This window comes from Lytechinus pictus, chromosome 10, assembly GCF_037042905.1.
Source record: "Lytechinus pictus isolate F3 Inbred chromosome 10, Lp3.0, whole genome shotgun sequence".
Classification (NCBI taxonomy): Eukaryota; Metazoa; Echinodermata; class Echinoidea; order Temnopleuroida; family Toxopneustidae; genus Lytechinus; species Lytechinus pictus.
The window spans coordinates 13,652,937-13,679,533 of record NC_087254.1 but is presented as its reverse complement, the minus strand read 5'-3'; the positions used below and the strand labels follow the sequence as shown (position 1 = coordinate 13,679,533).

The 26,597-nt window shown below is 37.1% G+C and overlaps 2 protein-coding genes across 3 annotated transcripts in view; both read left to right on the top strand.

Moving 5' to 3' along the window:
- Positions 1–2,770, top strand: part of LOC129270203 (uncharacterized) — a 37,562-nt gene extending 34,792 nt beyond the window's left edge. The window contains exons 25-27 of the mRNA XM_064106020.1: positions 402–761; positions 1,449–1,559; positions 2,613–2,770. Coding sequence (XP_063962090.1) covers positions 402–761; positions 1,449–1,559; positions 2,613–2,770 — 629 coding nt within the window. The remainder of the gene's footprint in view (positions 1–401; positions 762–1,448; positions 1,560–2,612) is intronic.
- A 757-nt stretch (positions 2,771–3,527) lies between these two features.
- Positions 3,528–26,597, top strand: part of LOC129270205 (uncharacterized) — a 72,440-nt gene continuing 49,370 nt past the window's right edge. The window contains exons 1-14 of one of the 2 annotated variants that reach the window (XM_064105367.1): positions 3,528–3,759; positions 4,391–4,580; positions 5,688–5,959; positions 10,854–10,990; positions 11,809–11,968; positions 12,829–13,185; positions 16,488–16,595; positions 20,002–20,358; positions 21,891–21,998; positions 22,401–22,516; positions 22,756–22,993; positions 23,639–23,828; positions 24,472–24,755; positions 25,623–25,759. In XM_064105367.1, coding sequence (XP_063961437.1) covers positions 3,552–3,759; positions 4,391–4,580; positions 5,688–5,959; positions 10,854–10,990; positions 11,809–11,968; positions 12,829–13,185; positions 16,488–16,595; positions 20,002–20,358; positions 21,891–21,998; positions 22,401–22,516; positions 22,756–22,993; positions 23,639–23,828; positions 24,472–24,755; positions 25,623–25,759 — 2,862 coding nt within the window. In that variant the 5' untranslated portion in view covers positions 3,528–3,551. Of the gene's footprint in view, positions 3,760–4,390; positions 4,581–5,687; positions 5,960–10,853; positions 10,991–11,808; positions 11,969–12,828; positions 13,186–15,755; positions 15,858–16,487; positions 16,596–20,001; positions 20,359–21,890; positions 21,999–22,400; positions 22,517–22,755; positions 22,994–23,638; positions 23,829–24,471; positions 24,756–25,622; positions 25,760–26,597 lie in introns of those variants that run through there. The other variant, XM_064105368.1, reaches the window with a different exon arrangement.

Sequence of the window (26,597 nt, the reverse complement as noted above, 5' to 3'; positions counted from 1 at the left end):
TTTGTCACTGTTTTGTCTTGCCTGCATCATCTTCATACCGTTGTGAATAAAATTATATTACAGCACCTGAAAATGATGAGTACCCATCAGGCACCTATTCAATGGAACAAAGTGAATGCAAGAATAGACAAGTTTCCATTCATCCTCTCACTACTTATCTCTAAAATACCCATATGAGATTGATTTAGTAGTTGGGACTGTTTCCGAGTCACTTATTTAGTGAATGATAATGGCTTCTCTTTTGAATAGTATTGACAAAAGTAGGATTTTAAATTCTGATTGTCTCTTTACGTTTATATGTTCTACAAACATTCTGAATTGATCAGCTGTAGGATAACTGTCTACTCTAATATACTGCAAAATACTGCTTATTATAATCCTAAACCTATTACATTGCGCAGACCTGATGGATACTATCTCGTTAGAAGACCAAGATGATGAAGTACAAATAACAAGCCCAGGCTATCCTGAGTCGTACGATGCTAACATCGATAAGACGTGGTACATTAGTGCTCCTCGCGGGTACAGCATTTCAGTTGAATTTCTCGTCTTCAGTCTGGAGGCGGGCTTTGACGTCCTCACTGTTTATGAAGGAGTGACCAGTGATGTAGAGGAGAGAGAAGTATCCCACAGGCTAACAGGATACCTTCCACCACCAAGTTTTACATCATTTGGCTCTCACGTCTGGTTACAGTTCACCACTGATGACATAATCCAAGATCAAGGCTTCCTTCTTGTAGTCAGCCTTGTTAAAGGAATAGGTACATGTAGCTCTGTTAAATTCACTAAGAAAATCAGGTCAGGCTCCCATTACATAAAAGTTACAATTATGGTAACTCGGTCATTCAATAGTAACTACCATGGCAACAATGCTCAATGGCCAATCAAATTCAAGAATTCTACGGAAGATACCATCGAATGACAAAGTTACTATTATAGTATCTTTTATGCAACGGGGTCCAGAAGCAACCAAACAGTTTGTAGAATTTCAGTTTCAGTACAAAAAAAAAATTCTGCCAGATTTCAAACATAATTAAATTCCAAGGACATTGAAGTTATAAGAAACAATCTTGTCTTTCAGTTTATAGAACAGAGAAAGCTTTCTAAGTACATTGTGTTTTTTTACAATAATGATTATTTCTTGCTGATGCAAATTTGTATTTTCACACCAATTACTCCGTTTTTACTCCATTTGGCTGATCGGAAATTGAATAGGCGTTAGAATTTTTGCCCTTCTAAGATCAAACTAGAGTGCTAGCAAATGATCTCAACCTTTCCCTTGTTGCATGTGTCCTCCTTGGTTTTTAGAAACTTCATTGGTTTGTAATAATAGATACCCGGCAATTGAATTTTAAAAATTCAATCGCTTATATTCTGTGAAAATTGATCTTCACTGCCAAATGCTTTATATTGCATAAAATCACAAATTGTTTGTATTCTTCTTTCAGACTGCAGTGATGCCGACATGTTCAATTGTTCAAACGGACGATGTATCCATATAAATTCAACTTGTGATGGATTTAACGATTGCGTGGATTTTTCTGATGAAGATTTTTGTCGTAAGTTAATTTTTTTGTAGAACATAACTTAAAAAATTGTAAAATTGTAGGGCATATTCATCAAAATATGTTGTGCAATTACATATTTACCTAACCTTCTTTTCAAAGGTTTTTATATTTCTTTCTTAATGAAACAGTTTATGACAGGTATACAAACTCATTATGCATCTTGAATTATTTGTCATCATGCTTATGATGTAAATATCTCAAAATAACATTGTAGCGCACATCGCCATTGTGTAATTTTTTTATGCTTTTTATTATATTGTTTTTTTTCTTCATATTTTGTGTTCTTCACTCAACCTTTTAGAAAAGTAAATGATTTTCAAAATGTAACCATCAGAAATATTGTATATTCTATAATCATATTTCATCCCAGGATAGCTTTGGAGTTGCTTAAAGGGATTATTCTTCAAGATCCAATGTTCTATCATTATAAGTGTTATCTTCTGACCATTTGCAGCAGTTTAACCTGAGGACTACATATTTTCTACCTTTGAACATCATTATTTAAAATATACACTATCTGAATGCTAGGGAAAATTTAAGAACAGATTATGTGGAGAGGATGGAAACATCCCCTTTCAAAAAAAAAAAATTCCAGTAAATAAACAAGTGTAAAAAGTAAAACCAATAAATAACCAAATACAAGCGAAAGGGGGCCAAAGCCCACAGCCCCTCCTTATCCTCACCCATATAATATATCACTATCTGTATGTTCATTGTTTATTAGCCCCATGTGTTCCCCCCCCCCCCCCTTCATAAAATAATACCAATGAATAAGTTCATAAAGTCAAACCAGGGAAAAAAAAATACAAGCAAAAGGGGCCATGGACCACAGCCCCTCCTGATCCATACGTATATCATACATCGCTATCTGTTCATTGTTTATTAGCCCCATGTGTTTCCCCCCTTTAGAAAATAATACCAATGAATAAATTAGTTAATAAAATAAAACCAGTAAAAAAAAATACAAGCAAAATGGGCCAAGGTCCACAGCCCCTCCTGATCCATACCTATATAATATATCGCTATCTGTTCATTGTTTATTAGCCCCATGTGTTGAGATTCCAGAGCCTTGTCGAAGCCTTGTTCAGTATAGCCGTACTTACTTTCCAAACGCATATTCGACGAGTGAGCAAGACTCACAGGCAGCACTTCAGCTTTTAACCAATCAGGCAAGTTATTTTAAGAACAAATCTGCCTTATAAGTAATGCTGATAAGAACATGTTGATTATAATGATAATCATAATCACAATGATACAAAAAATATATATTGGAGTAATATCAATTCAACTACTAATTATAATAACAATGATATACCCATCGGCTGTTTTATACTGAAGCTCAAATGAGTTTAGAGGTCTGGTTCAATACTTACCCTGATAAACTCAGTGGTTTGCCTGCAAAGTTCAAATTCTCTCTTCGCCCTTTTGAGAAAATTCTTCTGATACCCATTTAATTTGAGCAAATTTGCACCTTTCATGGCTACGACTTCGCATCCCTGACCGGTTTTTTTTTTCTTTCTCTTTCATGAACCATCGAGATGATATGAATTAGTTTGCAACCTTTTATTCTTGTTTTAAATATTTCTATAATGTGGTTATGGTACCTTTTAGTTGTAGGTAAAATATGCATGCATCATAGAGAGATACAGAGTTGCAACTGTAAAGGGGTACTCCAGACTAAAAATAATTCTATTTCAATAAATAGAGTAAAATTCAACAAGCAATACACTGAAAATTTTGTGAAAATCTAATAACAAAGTTATTGAATTTGTAAATTTAGCAATATTTTGTGAAAGCAGTTATATGCACACTGTCATATTTTCACCCTGGTGTACCCCTATAAGGTGCTCTAGTTTTGACATTGGTTTGCACCTGAGGAGGTGCAAAGTTGAACCTGTTTTTCTTAGTGTTTATCAATCACAGAGTCATTTTCTCCACTGGTATCTCAATGCACAGTCCGGAATCAACCAGTGCCATGACGGAATGATGGAGCTAGTATGTAGCGCTTACTTCCCTGAATGTATCCACAATGGACCAACCAGAAGACCTTGTTTGTCAGAATGTCTTGATGTTACTAATGCTTGTGAACCCCTCTATGAAGAAATGGTAGGACAACCATGGCCGATCAACTGTACTCACTTTACGGATTCACAACCGGACAATGAGGGCTCTTGCTTAGGAGGTCGAGGGGGTATGTGTTGCAAAAAGCCGAGTGTGGGGGTGTGTTGCAGGTGTGAACATGAGTGAGGTATTTGTGTGTGTAATTGGTCCTGCTTTATTTTATATATGTGAGTAATGAGGGTTTTTATAAACAATGGTCGTCAAGTAATCTTTTGAATACTGTACTAGAGTTGAGCTTTATTCCAATACAAGCCACAATTAGGGTTCAGAAGCCAGCTGGAGACTGACGTACGTTTAGACAATTTTCAAAAGATTCATGAATGTGTGCATTGCAGATGTGAGTGTGTGTGTGTGTAGCGTGTGGTGGGGATGCATGCATCTGTTAATGTGTTGGGGTGCATGTGTGTGTGTGTGAGAGAGTGGGTGGGTGGGTGGATGTGATGAGTTATATAGGTTGATAGTATCTCTATTTTCTGTTTCATATTTGCATATTCAATATACTTTTTTTTTTAATTCGAGAGTTCCTAAAATAATTGTATGAAAACTCACAGAATAATTTCTCTTTCTTGTAATCATATCATCATTTAGCTGATACTCTCCTAGCTGCAATTGATGTCCGATATCACAAGTGTTGTATTACTAAGTTTTCCAAGTAAATGTTTTATTGATGAGAGTCCAATTTGTGTTTCTTTCCAACGAAGATTATTTTAATACAACAGTATGTGGCACTCGTCCAGCGTATACCCAAGACCAGTCTCGAGTAGTGGGTGGAGCCAATGCTAAGGAAGGGGAATTCCCCTGGATGGTCTATCTCTATGATTATGATCGTGGCCAAGTCTGTGGTGGTACATTGATTGCTCCTGAATGGATTGTCACGGCTGCACATTGCGTGTAAGTATCTCTTGTAAAACAAAATATATTCTTTGATACTTAGCAAAATGTTACTTTACACTGCCTTTCTTTATCTAAATTGCCTATTTCGTTGGCGGTCATCTGAACCGTCGTAGCATACATACGATGTTGAAAACCCATTTCAGAGAAAATCGATTTCAAAGTTTACTATCATTTTCATACTTAGTTCCCCAGCCTTACAACATATTCATTGCTAGAAAAATACACGTTTGGAAAGATCAAGACAATTGCTTGACATTGGTGTCTTTATTTTTACACAAAACTAAGGATCGGAGAAAAAAACGCAAAAGAGCTACATGCTTGTTATTTTGGTTTGAGCAGCTTATATTTTCCCTGTACAAAAATGCCATAGGGAAAGAGTGATACAACTTTTAACTGACTGCGATTCTAATGTGCGATCAGTCAAAACGTTGTATCGCTTTTCATGTGCAAAGTCAATGCAATGCCAGTGCCGATACAACGGTTTGGCGCCGCATCGCTCTATTACAGTACGCGTTTCCAATGGGAAATAAATGGCTGAATAGAAATTTAGTTATGAATATAATAGGACTTGTACTTTCATTTTCTGCAAAAATCTCAAAATCAATTTTTTTTTAAAACCAAAATTGACTGATACGACAACGATCTGTCTACACCTGTTTTCTTTACTTTCTGTACCAAAGAGTCTAATGCTAGTTTGTCTTTTACCAGTTTGTCTACTAACCAATTGGTTTAATTGTCTTTTCTTACCAGTACAGCCACACCCATTTTGTCTAATATTCACCTAGTCTAAAAACCGTTTAGTCTCTATGATTTACTCCTTATAAACCCAACGTTTATTTCATCGTAAGTAAATGAGATAGAAATAAGACCAACTTGGTTACACTAAGCAGGTATTAAACCAAGTGTAGTGAAAACAAAATTGGCAGTCAGGCCCTCGACAAAATTGATAGAAGACCAAATTTTGGCACATGTGGTATAAGATTATCTGAAAAGTAGCCATATATATATAGACATTTTTTTATCAGCTAACTGAATTTAACATTAAGAAGTACGAGTTTATGCAATGAATGGTCATAACGCACATGCATAAAAACTTTCTTTCAGTGTGGACATTCCTTACACGGTAGATCACATCATATTGGGGGACCTGCTTCTCTCCTCTCCATCGAACCACCATCTGAACCTTTCCCTTGCCGAAATCATCGTCTATCCCGAATACAATACGGTAACATACGATGGCGATGTTGCCCTCATCAGATTATCTCATCCAGTCAGCTTCACAGATTACCTGAGACCTGCGTGTTTGGCGGAGTCAGCTGAAGAGGTTCAGGACTATAAGAGGTGCACTGTTAGTGGATGGGGTGACACCGAATCAGGTTAGGTATCCCACTTTCTATTGGAAATAGAAAGCGGGAAATAACAGAGTGTCACATAGTGTGATCACAGTGTGATCACAGTGTGTTCACATAATGGTCTATGTGAAAATAATATTCACACTGTTGAAATGCTCAAATTCAACTTAGTGAAGATATTTTCACACTGTGGACACCTGGACATTGTGACTGTTCACAGCGTGTTCACATGGTCGACTATGTGAAAATGTGATTCATGCTGTTGAAATGCTCAAATATAACACTGTGAAAGTGATTTCACATTATGTGCCACACTGTGAGCATACTGTGGCACACACTGTTGGAGACTGTGTAGGAATTTACTGTGCATTAAATCATTTATTTAAGATCTGGCTTGGTGGTTCAGTGGTAGAGCCCCGCCTTGTGAATGGGAGGTTGTGGGTTCAATCCCCGGTCGAGACTGGGGGTTAATCTACAAAAATGGAACTAGCTTTTGCCTTCTTGCTAGGCATTCAGCATTTAGATTGAAGAAGGGTAATAGTAATATGTTATGCAGGGGGTGCTGGTTCAGCAGTGTCATAAATGAAGTTGCCATCCTGGGTAAAAGAAATATAATTATTGTTCTTGCAATTGTGATTAACATTATTGTTATTATTATTATTATTATTTCCATTGTCCACAACTTGATGTTCTGTTGGTATATTAAACAGCAACCGGACTTCTTCCAGAAATCTAGGGTTATTGTTCTATATTCTATCAAATGGGTCCTCTTCTCATTGTTCACTTCTCTTTCTAATTCAAGACCTTCCGTAGGATATGAGCTGTTCCAAGCAAGCTTGCCTTCTGTATCGTTTCAAAGGACACCTCGACTCCTAGAACAGCCCGAAAGCTTCTGTGTCTTGTTGTCACTGTTCCTAGGGCTCCGATGACTATTGGTACCACCTTCGTCTTCACCTTCCATATCCTTCTCAGCTCCCATGCCAGAACGTTATACTTCTGCAGCCTTTCCTCCTCTTTACGCCAAGCTCTACAGTCTCCCGGAATCGCAATATCTATGATGAGACATTCCTTATCCTTCTTCTTTAAAAGAACGATGTCAGGTCGTCTAGCTTCAATGACCTTGTCTGTCTGGATATTAAAATCCCATAAGAGTTTTACATCTTCGTTCTCTACTACAGGCTCTGCCAGATGTTCGTACCATTTTTCTGCATGGGGTAAACGGTACTTCTTGGCCAGACCCCAATGAACTGCAGCTGCTACTCTGTCGTGCCTTACTTTGTACTCTGTGCCATTTTGCTGCATTCACTCACCAGATGAGACACCGTTTCGTCTTTGTCATGACACATTCTACATGAGGGCGATGTATGCTCCTTTTCAATTTTGGCGCTTCGGTAATTTGTTCTAATTGCTTGGTCCTGAGCAGCAACTAGCATACTTTCCGTCTCCTTTAAACTTTCTCGTTTCAGCCACTGCCAACTCTCTGGTCCAGCAAACTCCTCTGTCTTAAATGCTGTCCGTGCATCACCTTCTCTTTCCATCCTTCCAGTCTCATTTTCCTTTGATCAGCTGTTTTGCTGTCATATCCTTTCCATTCCTCATCGACTCTTTGACTGCTGTCATGATAGTATCCATCTAGCCTTCAATATAGCAGTATAGGCTTTGTTCCTCATATCTTACAGTCTCCTCTATTCCAGCCAGACCACGTCCTCCCTTCTCTCTTGACACATAAAGTCTATCTACATCATACTTTGGGTAAAACATCCCATGCATAGTTAGCAACTTCCTTGTCTTCCTGTCCAAGTGTTCGAGTTCAAGCTTGTTCCATTCAACTATGCCAGCAGCATATCTCACTAGGGCTACTGCCCAAGTGTTAACAGCCTTCACCATGTTTCCAGCATTTAGTTTGGATTTAAGCACCTTCCGAATTCTCCTGATATACTCTGCCAGTCTGCCTCAATCTTCTTCTTCATTTCTTGATGTTTCAACTTATCTGCCTCTAGTATTCCGAGATATTTATAGCTACCACCGTCTTCGATTGATCTGATCTCTTCTCCGTTTGGCATTTGGAAGCTGTTGTCATTGGCTGGCTTACCTCTCTTGAGAGTAATCATTGCACATTTATCCAACCCAAACTGCATACCGATGTCTTCGCTGAAGATCTGCACAGTGTTGATGAGAGACTCCAAGTCACTTTGTGTCTTACCAAATAGCTTCAAATCGTCCATGTATAATAGATGGTTGATTTTTGCCTTGCTCTTGAACTCGTATCCTAGCCTGGATCTTCTGAGCACCTTAGTTAATGGTGTCATTGCCATCACAAACAATGGAGATAGACTATCTCCCTGAAAGATTCCTCTCTTGATACCAACCTCTCCAAGCACTTCACCATTACTTTCCAACTTAGTTCTCCATCTCGCCATACTTGTAATGAGGAACCTTCTGATATTGTCTGCTACCCCTAACATTTCCATAGACTCGATGATCCAAGAGTGCGGAACCATGTCGTATGCTTTCTTGTAGTCAATCCATGCCATTGCGAGGTTCGTTTTTCTTTTCTTGCTGTCTTTCATAATTCCTTTGTCGATGCATAGTTGTTCTTTTGTTCCTCTTCCTTTTCTACATCCTTTCTGTTCCCATGGTAGTATGTCTTGATCGTCCAGGTGTTGATATATTTCTTCTGATATTATGCCAGTCAGTAACTTCCAGAGAATCGGCAAGCAGGTAATTGGACGGTAGTTTGACGGAATGTTGCCTTTGGTAGGATCCTTTGGGATGAGAACCGTTCTTCCTTTTGTCATCCAATCAGGGGGGTTACCATTCACGACAATCTCGTTCATTTGCATGCTCAGCCTTTCATGAAGATTTGTGAACCTTTTAACCCAGAAAGCTTGCACACCGTCTGGACCGGCAACTTTCTATGGCGCCATTTTCCGAATGATCTTTTCTAGCTTGCTTTTGTTGATGGTCAGATCATCCTGTGCAACTATAGTTGCACATTCCTCTTTCGTCGTTTTCAACCACATAGCTTCTCGGTTGTGATTGTGTGGTTGGCTCCAAATGTTGCTCCAGAAGGCAATTGCTGCAGCTGGATCTGGTAGTGGAACTTCGTCTATCATCTTTCCATTAATTTCTTGGTAGAACCTCTTCTGGTTGTTCTCAAACAAGGAATTTTGTCTATACTGTGACACTCGATCGGTGTACCTCATTACTTTTGCTGTAGTGCTTGTTATTCTTTGTTTTAGTTCCTCCGCGACGGTCTTCCTTCCTTTCCTTCTTATACTGTACTTCTCCTCAAGGTACTTAAAATCATTGATATCTGCGTTGCCAAGGTTTATCTCTGTCAGTCTTGATAGGTCTGTCCTCCATCCCTTTATCCGATTATCACGCCTCCTTTTCCATGGTGGTAGGCAGTGCTTCCTTGTGTTCTCCTGTTTTCCTACACCTAACCTCTCTGTTACCAGAACTGCTCCAGCATATATGAGATCATTAGTATCCTCAATACTGTCTGAGCTGATAAACTTCATAACATTGTTGACTTTCTGAGTTTCTATCAGTAGTTTCTCTCTTGGTATTCTCTTCAGATTAGGAGGGATGGGGCGCTCTCCTTGTGTTAACCCCTCTTTTATCTCCAATAATATTATCTTTATCTCTTCCTGCTCTTCATCCAATCTGTTAGTGGTTGGATCCAATTCTCTTTGAAATTGAGCTGTTGCTTCTGTCTGCTCTTCTTCTCTTCCCGGTCTGAGTACTTCCTCCTGCTCATCTCTCACAGGTTCATACACATTTCTTCTGATCCCTTCCCTCTCAACTTCAGTCAGTAACTCATTCCTTAGGATCACACGTACCTGATCTGCAAGTCTTTGCTCTGATGTTGGGAAAAGACCCTTCTCTTGCCAGATCTTGTACATTCTCTTGATGTAGCCTCTTTCCTTGTCAGGTCTGCTCTCATAATAACATTCCATGACATTCATATTGTCTCTTCTGCTCCATTCTCTTCTTGTTGAAGTTTTTAGTCCAGTAGTAGATTGACGACTGGATCCTGCCTGAGCCTCCACAGAATCCATACCGGGCGCGAGCGAACTATGCAGGCTAGTTCTCTCGTTTTCGCCGTTAACGTTTGTATTCAAATCTGTATTCATCATTTGCATGAGTGATATGTGCCGTATCCCTGGCTTGGGGAAAAGAGTTGGCGTTACCTTGGAACTTTACAATTAAAGTGTAAAAAGATTTGTTCAGCTAGGCCATTTATCTCCCAAAGTATCTCAGTTCTCAACCATCATGATCATCTCCTTTCATCGTTCTACGTCACTCAAAGTAGCGCGTAACAATGGTTGCCATAAAGCCAGCGTAGTATCATCTACTTGTTATCATGCGCTTCTCGAATAACAACTTTCTCTGAAATTTTGATAAAAAACATCATGACTCACTGATATATGTCCTAATTATTCTCCAAATGCTAATCACGGTACTCCATTGGGTTCCTGGTGTTGTATTGCATCTGCTGATATAAATTTCCTTCCACAAATCGTGAGATAAACAGTAAAATGACGGCAAAATACGGGAACACGTCCGTTCAGTAAGGATTTGCGCCCTCTATTCATTATTATTATTATTATTATTATTAGTAGTATTTTTATTATTGCTTTTATTATTATGATAATAATTACATCATCATCATCATTATTATTATTACTTATTTTGTCTTGACATTGAGGCTTAAAGCTTGTACCTTGGCCGAGGCTTTAAAACATGTATAAGTAGTTCAGGCCTTGACTACAACACTGATACACATACCGGCAGCAATAACAGAAAACAAGCACACATTTATGGATTGTTATATCATTTGGACAAACCACTCATAGATATACCTGTATATATAAGAAATTCATACTAAGATCCTCTTGATCTCGATTCACAGACTTTATTGCAGACGTCTTACAGAAAGCTGTTGTAGGGCTAATACCTCAGGAGACATGCGCAAGACTATATCCTAATGAAACCACCGATCTTATGATGTGTGCAGGATATGAACGTGGTGGAATCGATACATGTCAGGTGAGAATAGATGAGGTTCCCGTCTTACAAAGAGTTGCGATTGATCCGATTAGCAACAACTGTGGAAAGCCAGCAACGTCTACATCTACTTGTTGGTTCAAAATGTTTTCTGATAATTGGGATGAATATTCATACATTCATCATTGTCAATTCAGTGTATTCCTCTTTTTCTACAAAAAGACATTCTGTAGGAAAAATTGTGACAATGATGGATTTCCATATAGTTGAAGTTGGTCGGATTAATCGTAATTCTTTGTAAGACGAGTCCCTGGTGGGTGTTTCATAAAGCTGAATGGTGGTCTATCTGGATTAATGCGGGAAATGGTAAGCACCAAATGTTCATTGGTGAGGATTAAGCATGCAAGAAAGGATCACCAGTCATTCTAAAAGTACATCTTGATTACAGGCTCTTGAAAACACCCACCTTTAAATTTGCATACATGTATGGAAACCTGTTCATGTATTTGAATCAAGAGTGATGACACAGCATGGGCCTTGTCTGGGTTACCATTGCTCACATTTCTGTTTTAGCTCAAGGTGCATATGATACAACTTTTTGTTGAATTATTATTTACTTTTTGATGTGTAACTCTTTATTTTGCTTGTCAATTAAACACACTTGTGTTCTCACATTGAATTAAAAGAAAACTGTTGGCGATATACAGTGTGATTGATTTTCAGATAAGATTTCATAATTTCATAAAGTCCAGTTTATGTAACTTTACCAGATGTATATCCACAATAATGTAGTTGGTTTTACAGACTTTCTCATGAAATGAATGTTTACTGCAACTACTTTCATTCATCAATCCCTACAGGGAGATAGTGGAGGTCCATTGGTTTGTGAAGGAGAAGATGGCCGATGGCATCTCGTAGGAGTGACCTCCTGGGGTAACGGGTGTGCCGATCCAGGATATCCTGGAATATATGCCAGGGTCTCTCGCTTCATTTCATTCATTACTGAGACTGTGAACCCACGTAAGTAGTTTTCGGGAACATTTGATTTAATACATCAGAGAGCTTTGTGTGTAATATATTGATATTAACGTATTTTAAGTTTGTTCAATGCTTATATGTTAATGAATGACAGAATATTTAGTCTGCTATTTGTGTTTGCCTTGAGTACAATGAGAGGATATCCATGTTCGCTTTCAATGTCATTTCACGTTCAAAATCCCAATACCTTAAATGTTAACTAACAATGCGATCAAATAATCTTTTGTAGTAATTGCACAATGCTATAGCAAAATTGATAATTTAATATAGTCAGGTTAACACTTAAATGTTACGCAGTTTTTTGCAGCAGTGTCATGAAGACGGCAAAATTAACAACTATATTTTGATAAAAAGACAAGTTTTAAATCTATGCAGGGGAGTTGCTAGATTGCCGAAGTATCAGATTTATTCTTGAAGAAACATTAGATGAGAGTAAGATGCAGAAATCATTTTGAGCTTTAAGATTTGTGCATGTTTATAAGGTGGAAATCATGAAAAAATACATAAGATGTCTCTTCGAAAACCATGCACTAAGAAAGCAGCCTAACTAACAGCCGAAACTGACAGGTCAACAATTTGGGAGTAGTCCTATTCATGTAGCGCTTACATGTATACCCCTTGGAATAACTGTGTCAATTTGTCTATAATTTTGGTGAATCAAATATTACAGCATATAATAGTTTCTTAGTCATTTATGAAAAGTCTTTCACCATCACCATGAAAGAATTTCTTGAGTTTTTTTTCTTAAAATATTTACATTCGCATCTGAAATTTATCTCTAAATACCTTAACACCTCATTATATATGTCACAAAGAGATCTTGTTTATCCCTTTTCATTTAGATTCATCAGATGCGATCATTTTGGCGGTGGACGACGTAAAGCAAATCTCTAGTCCAAATTGGCCTTTGTACTATGAAAGCAATACTGATCTGACATGGCATGTCATTGCTCCTCCTGACCACAGTATTGTGATCACATTCATTAGTTTTGATTTAGAGTCAACTTATGACAACCTCGTCATCCATCAGGGGGTAGCAGGAAACTTCGACCAGAGTTATCAATCCCATTTTTTGACAGGAAACCAGCTACCAGATCCCATCACGACATTTACCTCTTATGCATGGTTGCAATTCACCAGTGATGGCAGCGTAAATAGGGAAGGATTCTTCCTCACTCTGTCCATTATAGAAATGAGAGGTTGGCTTAGGCATTTTTCACAAAGAGTTAAGTATGACTTAGAGTCATGCTTTAATGTCAACGCGCACATGGTTTGCAGTGCACAATTTTATTGATTAATACGCAGTAGTGCGCATCCTCATAGTATGATTTGACAATGCAGTAATGCCTTTTATACTTCACGCAAATGGAAATTTAAGTGTGAATCTAAGTTACACTTAACCTCTTTGTGAAACCCCCCCCCCTTAGTCATTATTTTAATAATAAATTGGCATCTAACCTTTTATAAACCCTACTTATCCATTGTACAACTACAAGGTTGTGATATAACCTTGTCCACAGTTAGTAACCCCTGTTTGGTGAAATAACATGAATAAGATATGTCAATGTTTGGCTTATTTTCTCTTGATCTAGACTAGATCTAAATGCTTGATTTTTTGGCACATTCAGTTTTTACTTGATTAAGTTGATCCTAAAACACATGCCTTGGCCCAAAACTAAATTGAATTCTTGAAATTATATATTTTTTTAAATTAAAACAAGAGCCTGTGGTTATGAAGATCTGCATCAATTTTACTTTCCACCAATAGAGGGCCTTCTGTTCATGTTGTAGTGGTGTTTTTTTTATGTCATACTTTCGGTCATACATGAAAATTTTATATTTTTGGGGGTTGCGCTATTCCCTAGCGATGCCGCCAGGACGACAGTGGACCGACGGGTATTACCGTATCCCTTTTCTTCTTCGGTTAATGGATTGTCCTGTCGGCAGGACTAGGGTACAAGTTGCTTGTAAATTATTCTGAGTACACAATTTATGTAGGATATGTTGTATGTACTTATACAATGTTCTGTTTGATTGAAGTGCAACGATATGTTTTGTATACTTGTTTTTGTGACGAATAAAAACTGCAAAGATAAAAAAAAATAGAGGGCCTCACAAAAATATGCTAAAAAAATAACTTTTTGATCAATCTGGTGAATAAAAAAATTGATTCCTAAGTCTATAATGAAAACAAATCATAACTGAATGGAAACCGAGTGCTTTTTGTCACAAAAGTGAGATTTTAAAGAATTTTTAGTGTGTATTGTATGTTGCATTATAGACACACCAAAGACTGGGTGGTTGCAGAGAGCAAATGATACACCCCTCAATTTTTTTTCTATTTTGATTAATAATTGTAAGGTGAACCCGATTTCATTTTGTGTTTTTGAATTATTTATCTATTGTCCATTTCTATATTAAAAAAAAGAAGTTTAAATTGTTCAACACTTTTTTAACTGAAGGATTATTCTTTATCTTTCTAGACCTTACCTAAATTAAAATTTTCTCTGTAATTTAAAAGAACAAAACAAAGCAAATTAGATTCAGTCTAGGTACTACTACACTTGGTGCTCCCCTGTGCCACAAGATGGCAATGCAAAACAGAGGCAAAGAGTATAGCTCCTCCAGCTTCCGAGGAGTGCCAAAAAAGCAACATATCTTGCACATTCATCAAAATCATAACATTGTAAGTTTTTAAGGAAACATTGATGAGAATATAGTCTTTAGTGTTAATTAGAACCCACAATCATGTTCTCAATATCTTCAAACCCAGTAGCTTCAGGGGTGCTGCTATCAGGAGTCCCGGCTGGGGCACTGACCTTGGTCTCCCAAAAGGGTCAGCCGAATGTTTCTATTTCAATTTTCCAAATGGCTTGAAGTTGAAAGGAATTCTGGAGGGCCATTAGAGGCTTAAAATGACCTCGCAAGTGTGTACTATGTATGTAGAGAGTGTAATTCTGGTATCATTCAATGCCTCTAATGGCCCTCCAGAATGTTTTTTTTCCTTTCAGCTCAAAGGGGGATCTGCCTCCTTGAAAACCCCTATCAGAGACACCTCTACCCCTGAACCCTTTAACCCGAACCCCTGGCCAAGGGTGTTCCTATTTCAAATGTTGGCAGGTAAGCACTTCTTTTAGAAGGAATCCCGCTACAAGGATGCTATGCACCTTTTTCATTGCAGGGCTCTCCTGCAGTTCGCATTATTTTGTCTATCGTGACTGATGATTAGGAATTAAAAGCTGCTTGCAGGATTCCTCCAGGGACGGCACTGACCTGACTTTTGACAAGATGCCTTAATGCCACTGCACACCTTACGACTGTTCGCGATCCGATTTTGGAACAAATCGCATTTTGCTCATTTTCTGAAAATGTGAATGGATCATATTTTGTTTGAGGTTAAAATTAATTGAAAGAAAACTAATATAACCATTTTGAAAGATTGCAAGCCTTTATTTTGGAGTAAAGGCCAAATTAGTTTCAAATCGTAGCCAATCGTACGACTGCTATTACGTCATTACGACTAGATATTGAATTCGTTTTTATTCTAAGAAGGATGATAGCATAGTCACAGATTTGAACATAGGTATTCGTACAATGATTTAGAACATTACACAGTAGGATATTCCAAGTCTCAATATTAGCATCAAACTCTACTACATTTTATTCTAAAATCGGGTCGCAGACCAATCGTAAGGTGTGCGGTCGCCTTAAGTATTATAGTAAAGACTGACTTTCATTTTAAAAAAAAATTATTTTACCTAAGGGTGTCCTGATGGCATGTTCAACTGTTCAAGTGGTTTATGCGTCTCCATTGATGCTGTGTGTGATGGATTCAATGATTGCTTTGATTTTTCAGACGAGAAAAATTGCCGTAAGTAACTCAATATTTTCACGAGTCATGATTTCATCTTTGATATTCCTTCGCTATGTGCTAGGTGGAAATGGATTTTGAGTTATAAGCAGATGTAGGAAATCTGATAGTCACCCTATATGGGGGGGGGGGACACTCAGAGACCCACTATAACACCCCTAGAATTGTTAATTCTTTATGAATGGGGGCTCCCCTGTCTGGGCACCTAACAATTTAAATTAAGATTAACCATGAATATTTTTTTATTTCACAAAAAAATCATTTGATTATGTTCCTTATTTTCTTCTGAGTACGTGTGCCAAAATTTTCACAAAAATTTGAGAGAAATATAAGATTTTCTTAGAAAAAACCTTGGGAAGTCATTTTCAGATTGAATAAAAAAAAATGGTACCTCATGTCTGGGTACCCATTCGCTTTACACGCGATTATGGGATTTTGATGAGAAAGTCTGCATTTTGAGGCCGTACACATGGTATACCTGAAACTCAATAATTTTCATTCATTCTGAGTCTGCTTTTAAAAATAAAAATCTGACTCTGTATTTCAGGTGTAAAATTTGTGTCATTTGGTTCCATGGTATTGGTAAATGCTTTATATTGCATAAATCCCCGATTGTTTGTGTTCTTTCAGACTGCAGTGCTGACATGTTCAATTGTTCAAACGGACGATGTATCGATTTAAATTCAACCTGCGATGGATTTAACGATTGCTTGGATTTTTCCGATGAAGATTTTTGTTGTAAGTTAATTTTGTTCTAGTACATAATATGAAATTGAATGACGATAAGAGTGAATTCATGATTTTGGCCTCTACAAGCCTGGGTGCTAAAGTTCATAGTAAGTCAATACGTATAGATGTGTTGAAGTACAATCCCAGTTATAGGAATCTCGGAGTTCATTTTGACTCTTGAGTTGACAATGTCATCACATACTGTATATACTGCTACATGCCGATCGGTATATTTACAATTGCGTAATATTCATAGCATTAGGAAGTCTCTGTCATCTAAAGTTGCAGCATCTGTGATTCACTCGTATGTATTTTCTCATATTGATTATGACAATGCTTTATTGTATACTACATCATATCAACTTGCCAAGCAGCAACGTGCTCAAAATTCTGCTGCTCGGGTCCTCAGTGGAACATCTCGTTTCACCCATATCATTCCAATTCTTAAAAGTCTTTACTGGTTACCGATTAACCCTAGGAGAAAAGGCCTTTGCCTCTTCAGCTCCATCTCTCTGGAATGTTCTTCCACTGAGGATCAGATCAACTGAATCGCTTGAAGCATTTAAAAAGTTTTCAAAATCCTATCTGTTTTCTTCTTATTTTTGTTGAATATGTAATTAAAGGTAATATGATCTGACCATACACTCATACAAGCAAACATTTTTTCTGTAATCCCCTCCCATCCCTCTGCGCCTCAGAATAGCTTACTGGATAGATGGTGCATAATAAATGATGTGTTTATTATTATTATTATAATAATAAAAAAATGGTAAAATTGTAGGGCATATTCATCAAAACATGTTGTGCAATTACATATTTGCCTAACCTTCTTTTCAAAGGTTTTATTTTCCTTTCTTAATTGAACAGTTTATATGTCAGGTATACAAACTCATTATGCCTCTTGAATTCTTTCTCATCATGATTATGATGGAAATATCTCAAAATAACATTGTAGCACCCATCAAAATTCTTTAATTTTTTTAATGATTTTCGATCATATTGTTTTTGTCTCACCTGCATAGCAGAGTGAAACTATAGGCGCCGCTTTTCCGACGGCGACGGCGGCGGCGGCGTCAACACCAAATCTTAACCTGAGGTTAAGTTTTTGAAATGACAGCATAACTTAGAAAGTATATGGACCTAGTTCATGAAACTTGGCCATAAGGTTAATCAAGTATTACTGAACATCCTGCCTGAGTTTCATGTCACATGACCAAGGTCAAAGGTCATTTAGGGTCAATGAACTTAGACCATGTTGGGGGAATCAACATCAAAATCTTAACCTAAGGTTAAGTTTTTGAAATGTCATCATAACTTAGAAAATATATGGACCTAGTTCATGAAACTTATACATAAGGTTATTCAAGTATCACTGAACATCCTGCATGAGTTTCACATCACATGACCAAGGTCAAAGGTCATTTAGGGTCAATGAACTTTGGCCGAATTGGGGGTATCTGTTGAATTACCATCATAACTTTGAAAGTTTATGGATCTGATTCATGAAACTTGGACATAATAGTAATCAAGTATTACTGAACATCCTGTGCAAGTTTCAGGTCATATGATCAAGGTCAAAGGTCATTTAGGGTCAATGAACTTTGGCCAAATTGGGGTATTTGTTGAATTACAGCCATAAATTTGAAAGTGTGTTGGTCTAGTTCATAAAACTTGGACATAATAGTAATCAAGTATCACTGAACATCCTGTGCGAGTTTCAGGTCACATGATCAAGGTCAAAGGTCATGTAAGGTCAAAGAACTTTGGCCACGTTGGGGGTATTTGTTGAATTGCCATCATATCTCTATAAGTGTATTGGTCTAGTTCATAAAACGTGGAAATAAGAGTAACCAAGTATCACTGAACATCTTGTGCGAGTTATAGTAGTTTTCAAAATCAGCACTGCTGCTATATTGAATCGCGTGATGCAGGTGAGACGGCCAGAGGCATTCCACTTGTTTATTTTATATTTCCTGTTCTTCACTCAACCTTGTAGAAAAGTAAATGATTTTCTAAATTTAACCATCAGAAATATTGTATATTCTATAATTATAGGTCATCCCTGGATAGCTTTCGAGCTGCTTAAAGGAAATGTTTTTCAAGATTCAATGTTCTATTACTATAAGTGTCATCCTCTGACCATTTGCTGCAGTTTAACCTAAGGACTACATATTTTCTAACTAAGAGCATCATTATATATCATTATCTGGATGCTAGGGTAAATTCAAGAACAGATTATGTGGGGAGGATGGACACATTAAAAAAAAATAGATACCAGTAAATAAACAAGTGCATGAAGTAAAACCAATAAATAACCAAATACAAGTGAAAGGGGGCCAAAGCCCACAGCCCCTCCTCACCTATATGATATATCACTATCTGTTCATTGTTTATTACCCCATGTGTTTCTCCCTTCAGAAAATAATACCAATGAATAAATTAGTTAAAGGACAAGTCCACCCCAACAAAAAATTGATTTGAATAAAAAGAGAAAAATCAAACTAGCATAACGCTGAAAATTTCATCAAAATCGGATGTAAAATAAGAAAGTTATGACATTTTAAAGTTTCACTTATTTTTCACCAAACAGTGATTATGCACAACTCAGTGACATGCAAATGAGACTGTCAATGATGTCCGTCACTCACTATTTCTTTTGTTTTTTATTGTTTGATTTATACAATATTTCATTTTTTACGGATTTGACAATAGGGACCAACTTGACTGAATCATATAGTTTTAAGCAATGCTAGTTCCAGATGTTCATGGAGGAATCAATCGTTGTTTCACTTGACAATGAGGAGAAAATTAGAATATTTCATGTAGTAGAATACAAAAGAAATAGTGAGTGGATGACGTCATTAGTCTCTTCATTTGCATACTGACCAAGATGTGCGTTTAATTGTTTTGTGAAATTAAGCAAAGCTTTAAAATGTCATAACTTTCTTATTTTACATCCGATTTTGATGAAGTTTTCAGTGTTTTGCTTGTTGGATTTTTCTCCTTTATTCAAAGCAACTTTTTGTTGGGGTGGACTTGTCCTTAAAGATTTGTGCACGCTTTTCAGGTGGAAATCATGAAAAAAAAAAGGATCTCTTTTCAAAAACCATGCACAAAGAAAAAACCTGAACTAACAGCCAAAACTTACAGGTCAACAATTTGGGAGTATAGTCCCATCCATGTAGCACATATGCCCCTTGGAATAACTGTGTCAATGTGTTTATAATTTTGGTAGATCCAATATTACAGCAAATTTTCTTAGTTTCTTAGTTTCTTATGAAAAGCCTTTCACCTTCACCATGAAAGAATTTCTTGGTTTTTTTTTTCAAAATTTTAACATTCGCATCTAAAATATATACCTTTACACCTCATTATTTATTTCACAAAGAGATCTTGTTTATCCCTTTTCATTTAGATTCATCAGATGCGATCATTTTGGCGGTGGACGGCCTAAAGCAAATCTTTAGTCCAAATTGGCCTTCGGACTATGAAAGCAATACTGATCTGATATGGCATGTTATTGCTCCTCCTGACCACAGTATTGTGATCACATTCATCAGTTTTGATTTAGAGTCAACTTATGACAACCTCGTCATCTATCAGGGGGTAACAGGGAACTTCGACCAGAGTTATCAATCCCATGTATTGACAGGAAACCAGCTACCAGATCCCATCACGACATTTACCTCTTATGCATGGTTGCAATTCACCAGCAATGTCGATGTGACCAGGGAGGGATTCTTCCTCATTCTATCCGTTACAGAATTGAGAGGTTGGTCTTGGGCATGTTTCACAAAGAGTTAAGGGGATGGTCCTGGCTGTAAATATGATTATATCTAAATAAATAGAGTAAAATTCACAGAGCAAAATGCTGACAATTTCATCAAAATTGGATGATGAATAACGAAGTAATTGAATTTTAAAGTTTATCAATATGTTGTGAAAACAGTTACATGCACATCGTCATGAATATTCTTTAGATGGGCTGATGATGTCCACATCCCCACTTTCCTTTTTTCTTATGTTTTTACATGAAAAAATAAATTTTTCATTTTTTTCATACATGTGTAAATTATGTGTCTCCTATATGATGAAATATTAAAGTTGTGGCAATAATTAAGTAATGTACTTAATCAGTTGTCAATCAAATTGTTTTAGTTCTTCAAGTTGATAGAAAATTTTTCAATAAACCTAATTTCATATAATAAAATACAAAGAACAAGTGGGGATATGACATCATCAGCCTACCCATGCCTAGAAATGTTTCACCGGAATAATGCAAATCTTTAAAATTCAATAACTTCGTTATTTGTTATTTGATTTTGATCAAATTTTCAGCATTTTGTTTTGTGAATTTTACTCTATTTATTGGAAGGTAAATATCTCCAGCATGGACCATCCCTTTAAGTATGTCTTAGAGTCATGCTTTAATGTCGACACGCGCATGGTTTGTAATGCACAATTTTGTTGATTAATACGCAGTAGTGCGCATCCTCATAGTATGATTTGACCCATGCAGTAATGCCTTTTACAACTCACGCAAATGGAAATTTAAGTGTGAATCTAAGTTACACTGAACCTCTTTGTGAACCCCCCCCCCCCCCGATGTGTCAACTTCAATGTTTGAGTATCTTTCAGTATCGTACTATTTCTCACAAATCATGACTCATCTGAACATTGTGAATAGTTTAGGCAACTTGTCAAAATTCTTGTTCTAGAAGGAATCCTGCTACAAGGTTGCCATGCACCTTTTTCATTGCAGCTCTCCTGCAGTTCCCATTATTTTGTCTATCGTGACTGATGATTGGGAATTGACTTTTGACAAGATGCCTTAATGCCACCGCACACCTTACGACTGTTCACGATCCGATTTTGGAACAAATCGCATTTTGCTCATTTTCTGAAAATGTGAATGGAGCATATTTTGTTTGAGGTTAAAATTAATTAAAATAATACTAATATAACCATTTTGAAAGATTGCAAGCCTTTATTTTGGAGTAAAAGCCAAATTAGTTTCAAATCGTAGCCAATCGTACGACTGCTATGACGTCATTACGACTAGATATTAAATTCATTTTTATTCTAAGAAGGATGATAGCATAGTCACAGATTTGAACATAGGTATTCGTACAATGATTTAGAACATAGTACGCAGTAGGATATTCCAAGTCTCAATATTAGCATCAAATTATACTACATTTTATTCTGAAATTGGGTCGCAGGCCAATCGTAAGGTGTGCGGTCGCCTTAAGTATTATAATAAAGACTGACTTTCATCTCTTTTTATTTGTCATTTTACCAAAGGGTGTTCTGATGGCATGTTCAACTGTTCAAGTGGTCTATGCATCTCCATTAATGCTACATGTGACGGATTCAATGATTGTTTTGATTTTTCAGACGAGGAATATTGCCGTAAGTAACTCGATATTTTCATGAATCGTGATTTCTGCTTTGATATTCCTTTGCTATGTGTTAGATGGGAATGGATTTTGAGTTACAAGCAGATGTACATGTAGGAAATATGATGGTTAGGCCTACCCTATAGGAGGGGGGCACTCTTGGAATACTTTTGGTCTGGCGTACATAAATACAGCTATAAGATGGTTTAACTAATTGTAACCAGTTCATTAGCCACAAGGAATTATCAATTTAGACCAATAATGTAAATTTGTGTTCATTTTGCAATTGATTTTTTTCCAGAGTTTGCTAACATTAAATAGTGACAAAACACACAAATGTATTAAAAATGTTGATAAAGTAACACTAGACTGTTAATATTGATTACTGTTGTGCGTATAATGTTTTCCATCACAGCTGCATGTGAGGAAGTACCCCATGTGTGCAGAGACCTTGTTCCATACAGCTCAACTTATTTCCCAAACCCATTTGCTGAGACGAGAGAAGATGCTTTAGAGAAAGCCTTAGATCTTGTAAGTTTCTCTCTTTTATCTTATTTAATGAAAGTAGATCTGAATACAGTGCATCCGAAAAAGTTCTTTTGTATTTTCGCGAATTGCTCGACAAAGGGTTTCTTTCCCGTAATCTCTTTTCATAATGATACTCACTCAGGCATTTACATGTAGTAAAATATCACAGGTCGTAAAACAGCAGTACAATTAAGAATTTTCTATGTCAGTTTTATGCTTGTTTATACACTATGATTATTCAGGATGCACTCCTTATCGATTGCCATGAGGACATAATGGAGCTAGTATGCAGATCGTATTTTCCTGAATGCATCCATCATGGGCCGACCAGAAGACCCTGCTTATCGCACTGTCTTGAGGTTTCTAATGCTTGTGAACAGCTCTATGAAGAAATGATAGGACAACCATGGCCAATCGACTGTACTCACTTCTCAGATTCACAACCAGACAATGAAGGTTCTTGCCTTGGAGGAGAAGGAGGTAATAAACCTTGGATTATTTAGAAATTAGCAATATCGAGATGCAGAAGTGTTGTGGCTCAGTCGTTAAGTCCACAAACATTAGACCACAAGGTCCAGGGTTCAAATCCCACCTTTGGCAAGGCATTTATGTTTATTTGCCACTCTCCACCCAGTAGATAAGTCTGGATCATTGCGTTAAACCCTCGTTACAGGACGACCGCTTCTCAGATTTTGAACACATTAGAGGATCTAAGATATTTCATTTCAAGCGCTATCAACCCGGGTAACCCGTCTTATGTAACTTTTCATCTTAGCAGGCAAGCCTGAGAGTTGAGCCAGGGTTAAACGATTACAGCAGCTGTGATATTACATACGAGCAGCTCTACCTGTAGCCGGCCCTTTAGAATGAAATTGTATTTGATGTTCAATCAAGTTTTCAAAGGCACATTATATTTAGAAATCCAATGTTACTTTGTTTTCAATTTCGAATAAAGAAAACTGTTTTCACAAAATACTAAAAACTTTCAAACTCAACAACTTTGTTATTTGTTATCAGATTTTGATGAAAATGTTTAGCATGTTGCTCTGTGAATTTTACTCTATTTATTTAGATATTAATATTTCCAGCTCAGAGTCCCCCTCTAATGTTCACATACTATTTTAGATTTCCTTAATACAACGATCTGCGGTACCCGACCAGCATACACTCAAGATCAGTCGAGGGTCTTAGGCGGGTTCGATGCTGAAGAAGGGGAATTCCCATGGACAGTATACCTCAGCAACACGAATGGAAGCCAGTTCTGTGCTGGTGCTCTTATAGGCTCTGAATGGGTTGCTACTTCTGCCCATTGTGTGTAAGTGTATCACAGTTAATGTTCTACATTTATATCGCTAGAAAATTCCCTCAGTGACGGTTTATGAAATGATGCAAACACCTATCAATGTTTTTAAAAAGAGGACTAGCTGTATAAATAATGAATAATTTCAAACTGAGAAAAGAAGCTAGGGGGCTTAGCCAGTTGTGTCTGATATGTGAAGTTATGCATATTAAAAACATACTTATACTTTACTCAGTTTAAATTGATAATGATCTACGATTACATACTTTATCATTGCATCAAGCAGACTGCTTAATCATGTTAGAATTGTTTGTTAGTGCTTGATGCCCCCATTTCACTAAGAATTGAGTGTTGTTTTTTTTTAATTAGTGTAAGTTAGAATAATTTATTATTGGATATTACATCAAAGTGAATCCTTTCTTTCATGCCAATCATGCAGTGGGGGGCACCGAATCACCCTCCAGCATTCTAGGTGTCCAGTAAGTGACCCTGACATTCATTGATCTGCCGGTCTTACATGAGAAGTTGTTGGGAAAGGTCTTTTTTTAAATGATATATCTCCTACATTTTTTCTGTGATAGGATAGTCTATGTTCTTTTTAAATACCACAAGTAATGGATAATTTTGTTTTATTTTCAACCACCGGTCTTCTTTCCAGCGATGGGGATTTATTCTCTGTGGATAGCATCGTACTAGGTGATCGGCTTCTCTCCTCCCAATCCAGCCATCATCTAAGCATTCGTCCTGCCGAGATCATCAGCCATCCTAAATATAATAAGTCGCCATCATTCTCATTTGATGGGGACTTTGCTCTAATCAGACTATCCCAGCCAGTGACCTTCACAGATTACATCAGTCCTGTTTGTCTGGCGGAGGCATCGTCTGAAGAGATGAAGGACTACAAGAGATGTACTGTCAGTGGATGGGGAAACTATGTATTAGGTTTGATTAACATATCACCTGAATTTACATTTGATAATATCAGTGCATGACATTCATGCAATGTGTCCTAACAATGATAATCAGGATTAAGTTTCAAATTCTTAGTTCTTATATGATTGCAAAGATGCATACTCCAATCAACCAAAAATTATATATAGGTATTTCAAGAAATGAAGCAGTTATGTTTATATAAAGCCATATGGATTGGATTGTTTGTATGTATTTATATGTTTAATTATGTTGAATAAATAATAATAATGATAATCCAGGAATAAACAATAGTTCTCAGCTAATAATTATCCCTTTGAAGTCCTCATATAGAAATTAAATACAGAACCTCATGATTTGTGAAAGGTTCCCGTGAATGTTTCATCTCCGTTACAGCTATTGATTTGCTATGGGAACGTGTGGGGAAGGGGGTACCAAGAACGTACCATAATTGACTCTTTAAAAAAAATTGAAAAGAACTTGAAATTGAAAGTGGAGGAGCCGTGGTGTAGTGGTTCTGACTCTCGCCTTGTAAACAAAGGGTCGTGTGTTCGAATCCCACCGCGGTCTGGTGTCCTTTGGCAAGGCGTTAATCCACACTTTGCCACTCTCGACCCAGGTGCTAAATGGGTACCCGGTAGGATGTGAAAGTCATTGTAGCTTGTCCAGTACTGTGTGCGCCTCACCGGCGACTGACTGGAATACTCCCCAGGGAGTGGAGGATGTGCACACATTGTGTGCGGGAATGACTGATTGAATCCGATGACCGGGGTAATAATATATCTGTAAAGCGCTTAGACACGTCGTTCCGATGTATTAAGCGCTATATAAAAAACGGATTATTATTATTATAACTTATTCTTTTGTCATATCTCACAGGACTCAATATAGACGTTCTTCAGAAGGGCGTTGTGCATCTGGTATCAAATGAGAGGTGTGCAGAACTGTATACAAACAGGACATCAGACTTGATGATATGCGCTGAACTTGTACAAGGGGATAAGTTTGCATGCCGGGTGAGAAATACAGAGATGTGTTGGCTAAAAGATTTCAACCTAAAGATGTGTAATAATAGTCTAGGAAAAGAGGACTTTCTTTAACAATTATTTTCAGATTCAGATTCATTTATTGGTCCATGCATATAAAAAATACAGAAATTTTTCCTCCACTGGCAGTATACATAAAATACATCTAAATTTGAAAATGTTTGAACATTTAAGGAATACAAATAAACATGTATTGCAATGCAGCATGAATAGAATTGACAAATAATTAGTCATACAGGCAAAGAACAGAAACGGTGGAGAGAGATACAGCTGAAAGTTAACTGAAGAGAAATGATGGAGGAGACTACTTAGTATGTGAAAGCGTAAGAAAAAATGGACTGGATAGAGAATGAGAGACGGAAAGTGGGTGAAATAAAGAAAAAGAAGTGAGGAAAAGGAGAAGGGGAAAGAGAGAGAATGAGAGAGAGAGAAGGAGCTAAAGGGAGTGAAAATATGTGTTACGACATGGGGAGAAGATACACAGCTGCATGATAAAAAAGTATACATTAAAAACTGGCTTTGTGATGCATTTAAGGCAGAGGCAAGAATTGGCATGAGGTCAGACAACAAGTGTTACGAAATTTGAACTGACCTATAATTGACATAAGTAACAATATAGACCATGTAAAGTGGCAAGACATTGAAAAGGATTGAATGCTACATTAATGATAAGTCATGACCTAAAGAGTCTGGGAGTAGAATCATTACACGTTTTAAATTTTAATCAATGTTCTAGATTTTTGTAGACATTGGCAATAGCCCAGCAAATGTATTGTTGCCTCTGAAACTCTAGGTATAAATAATTATT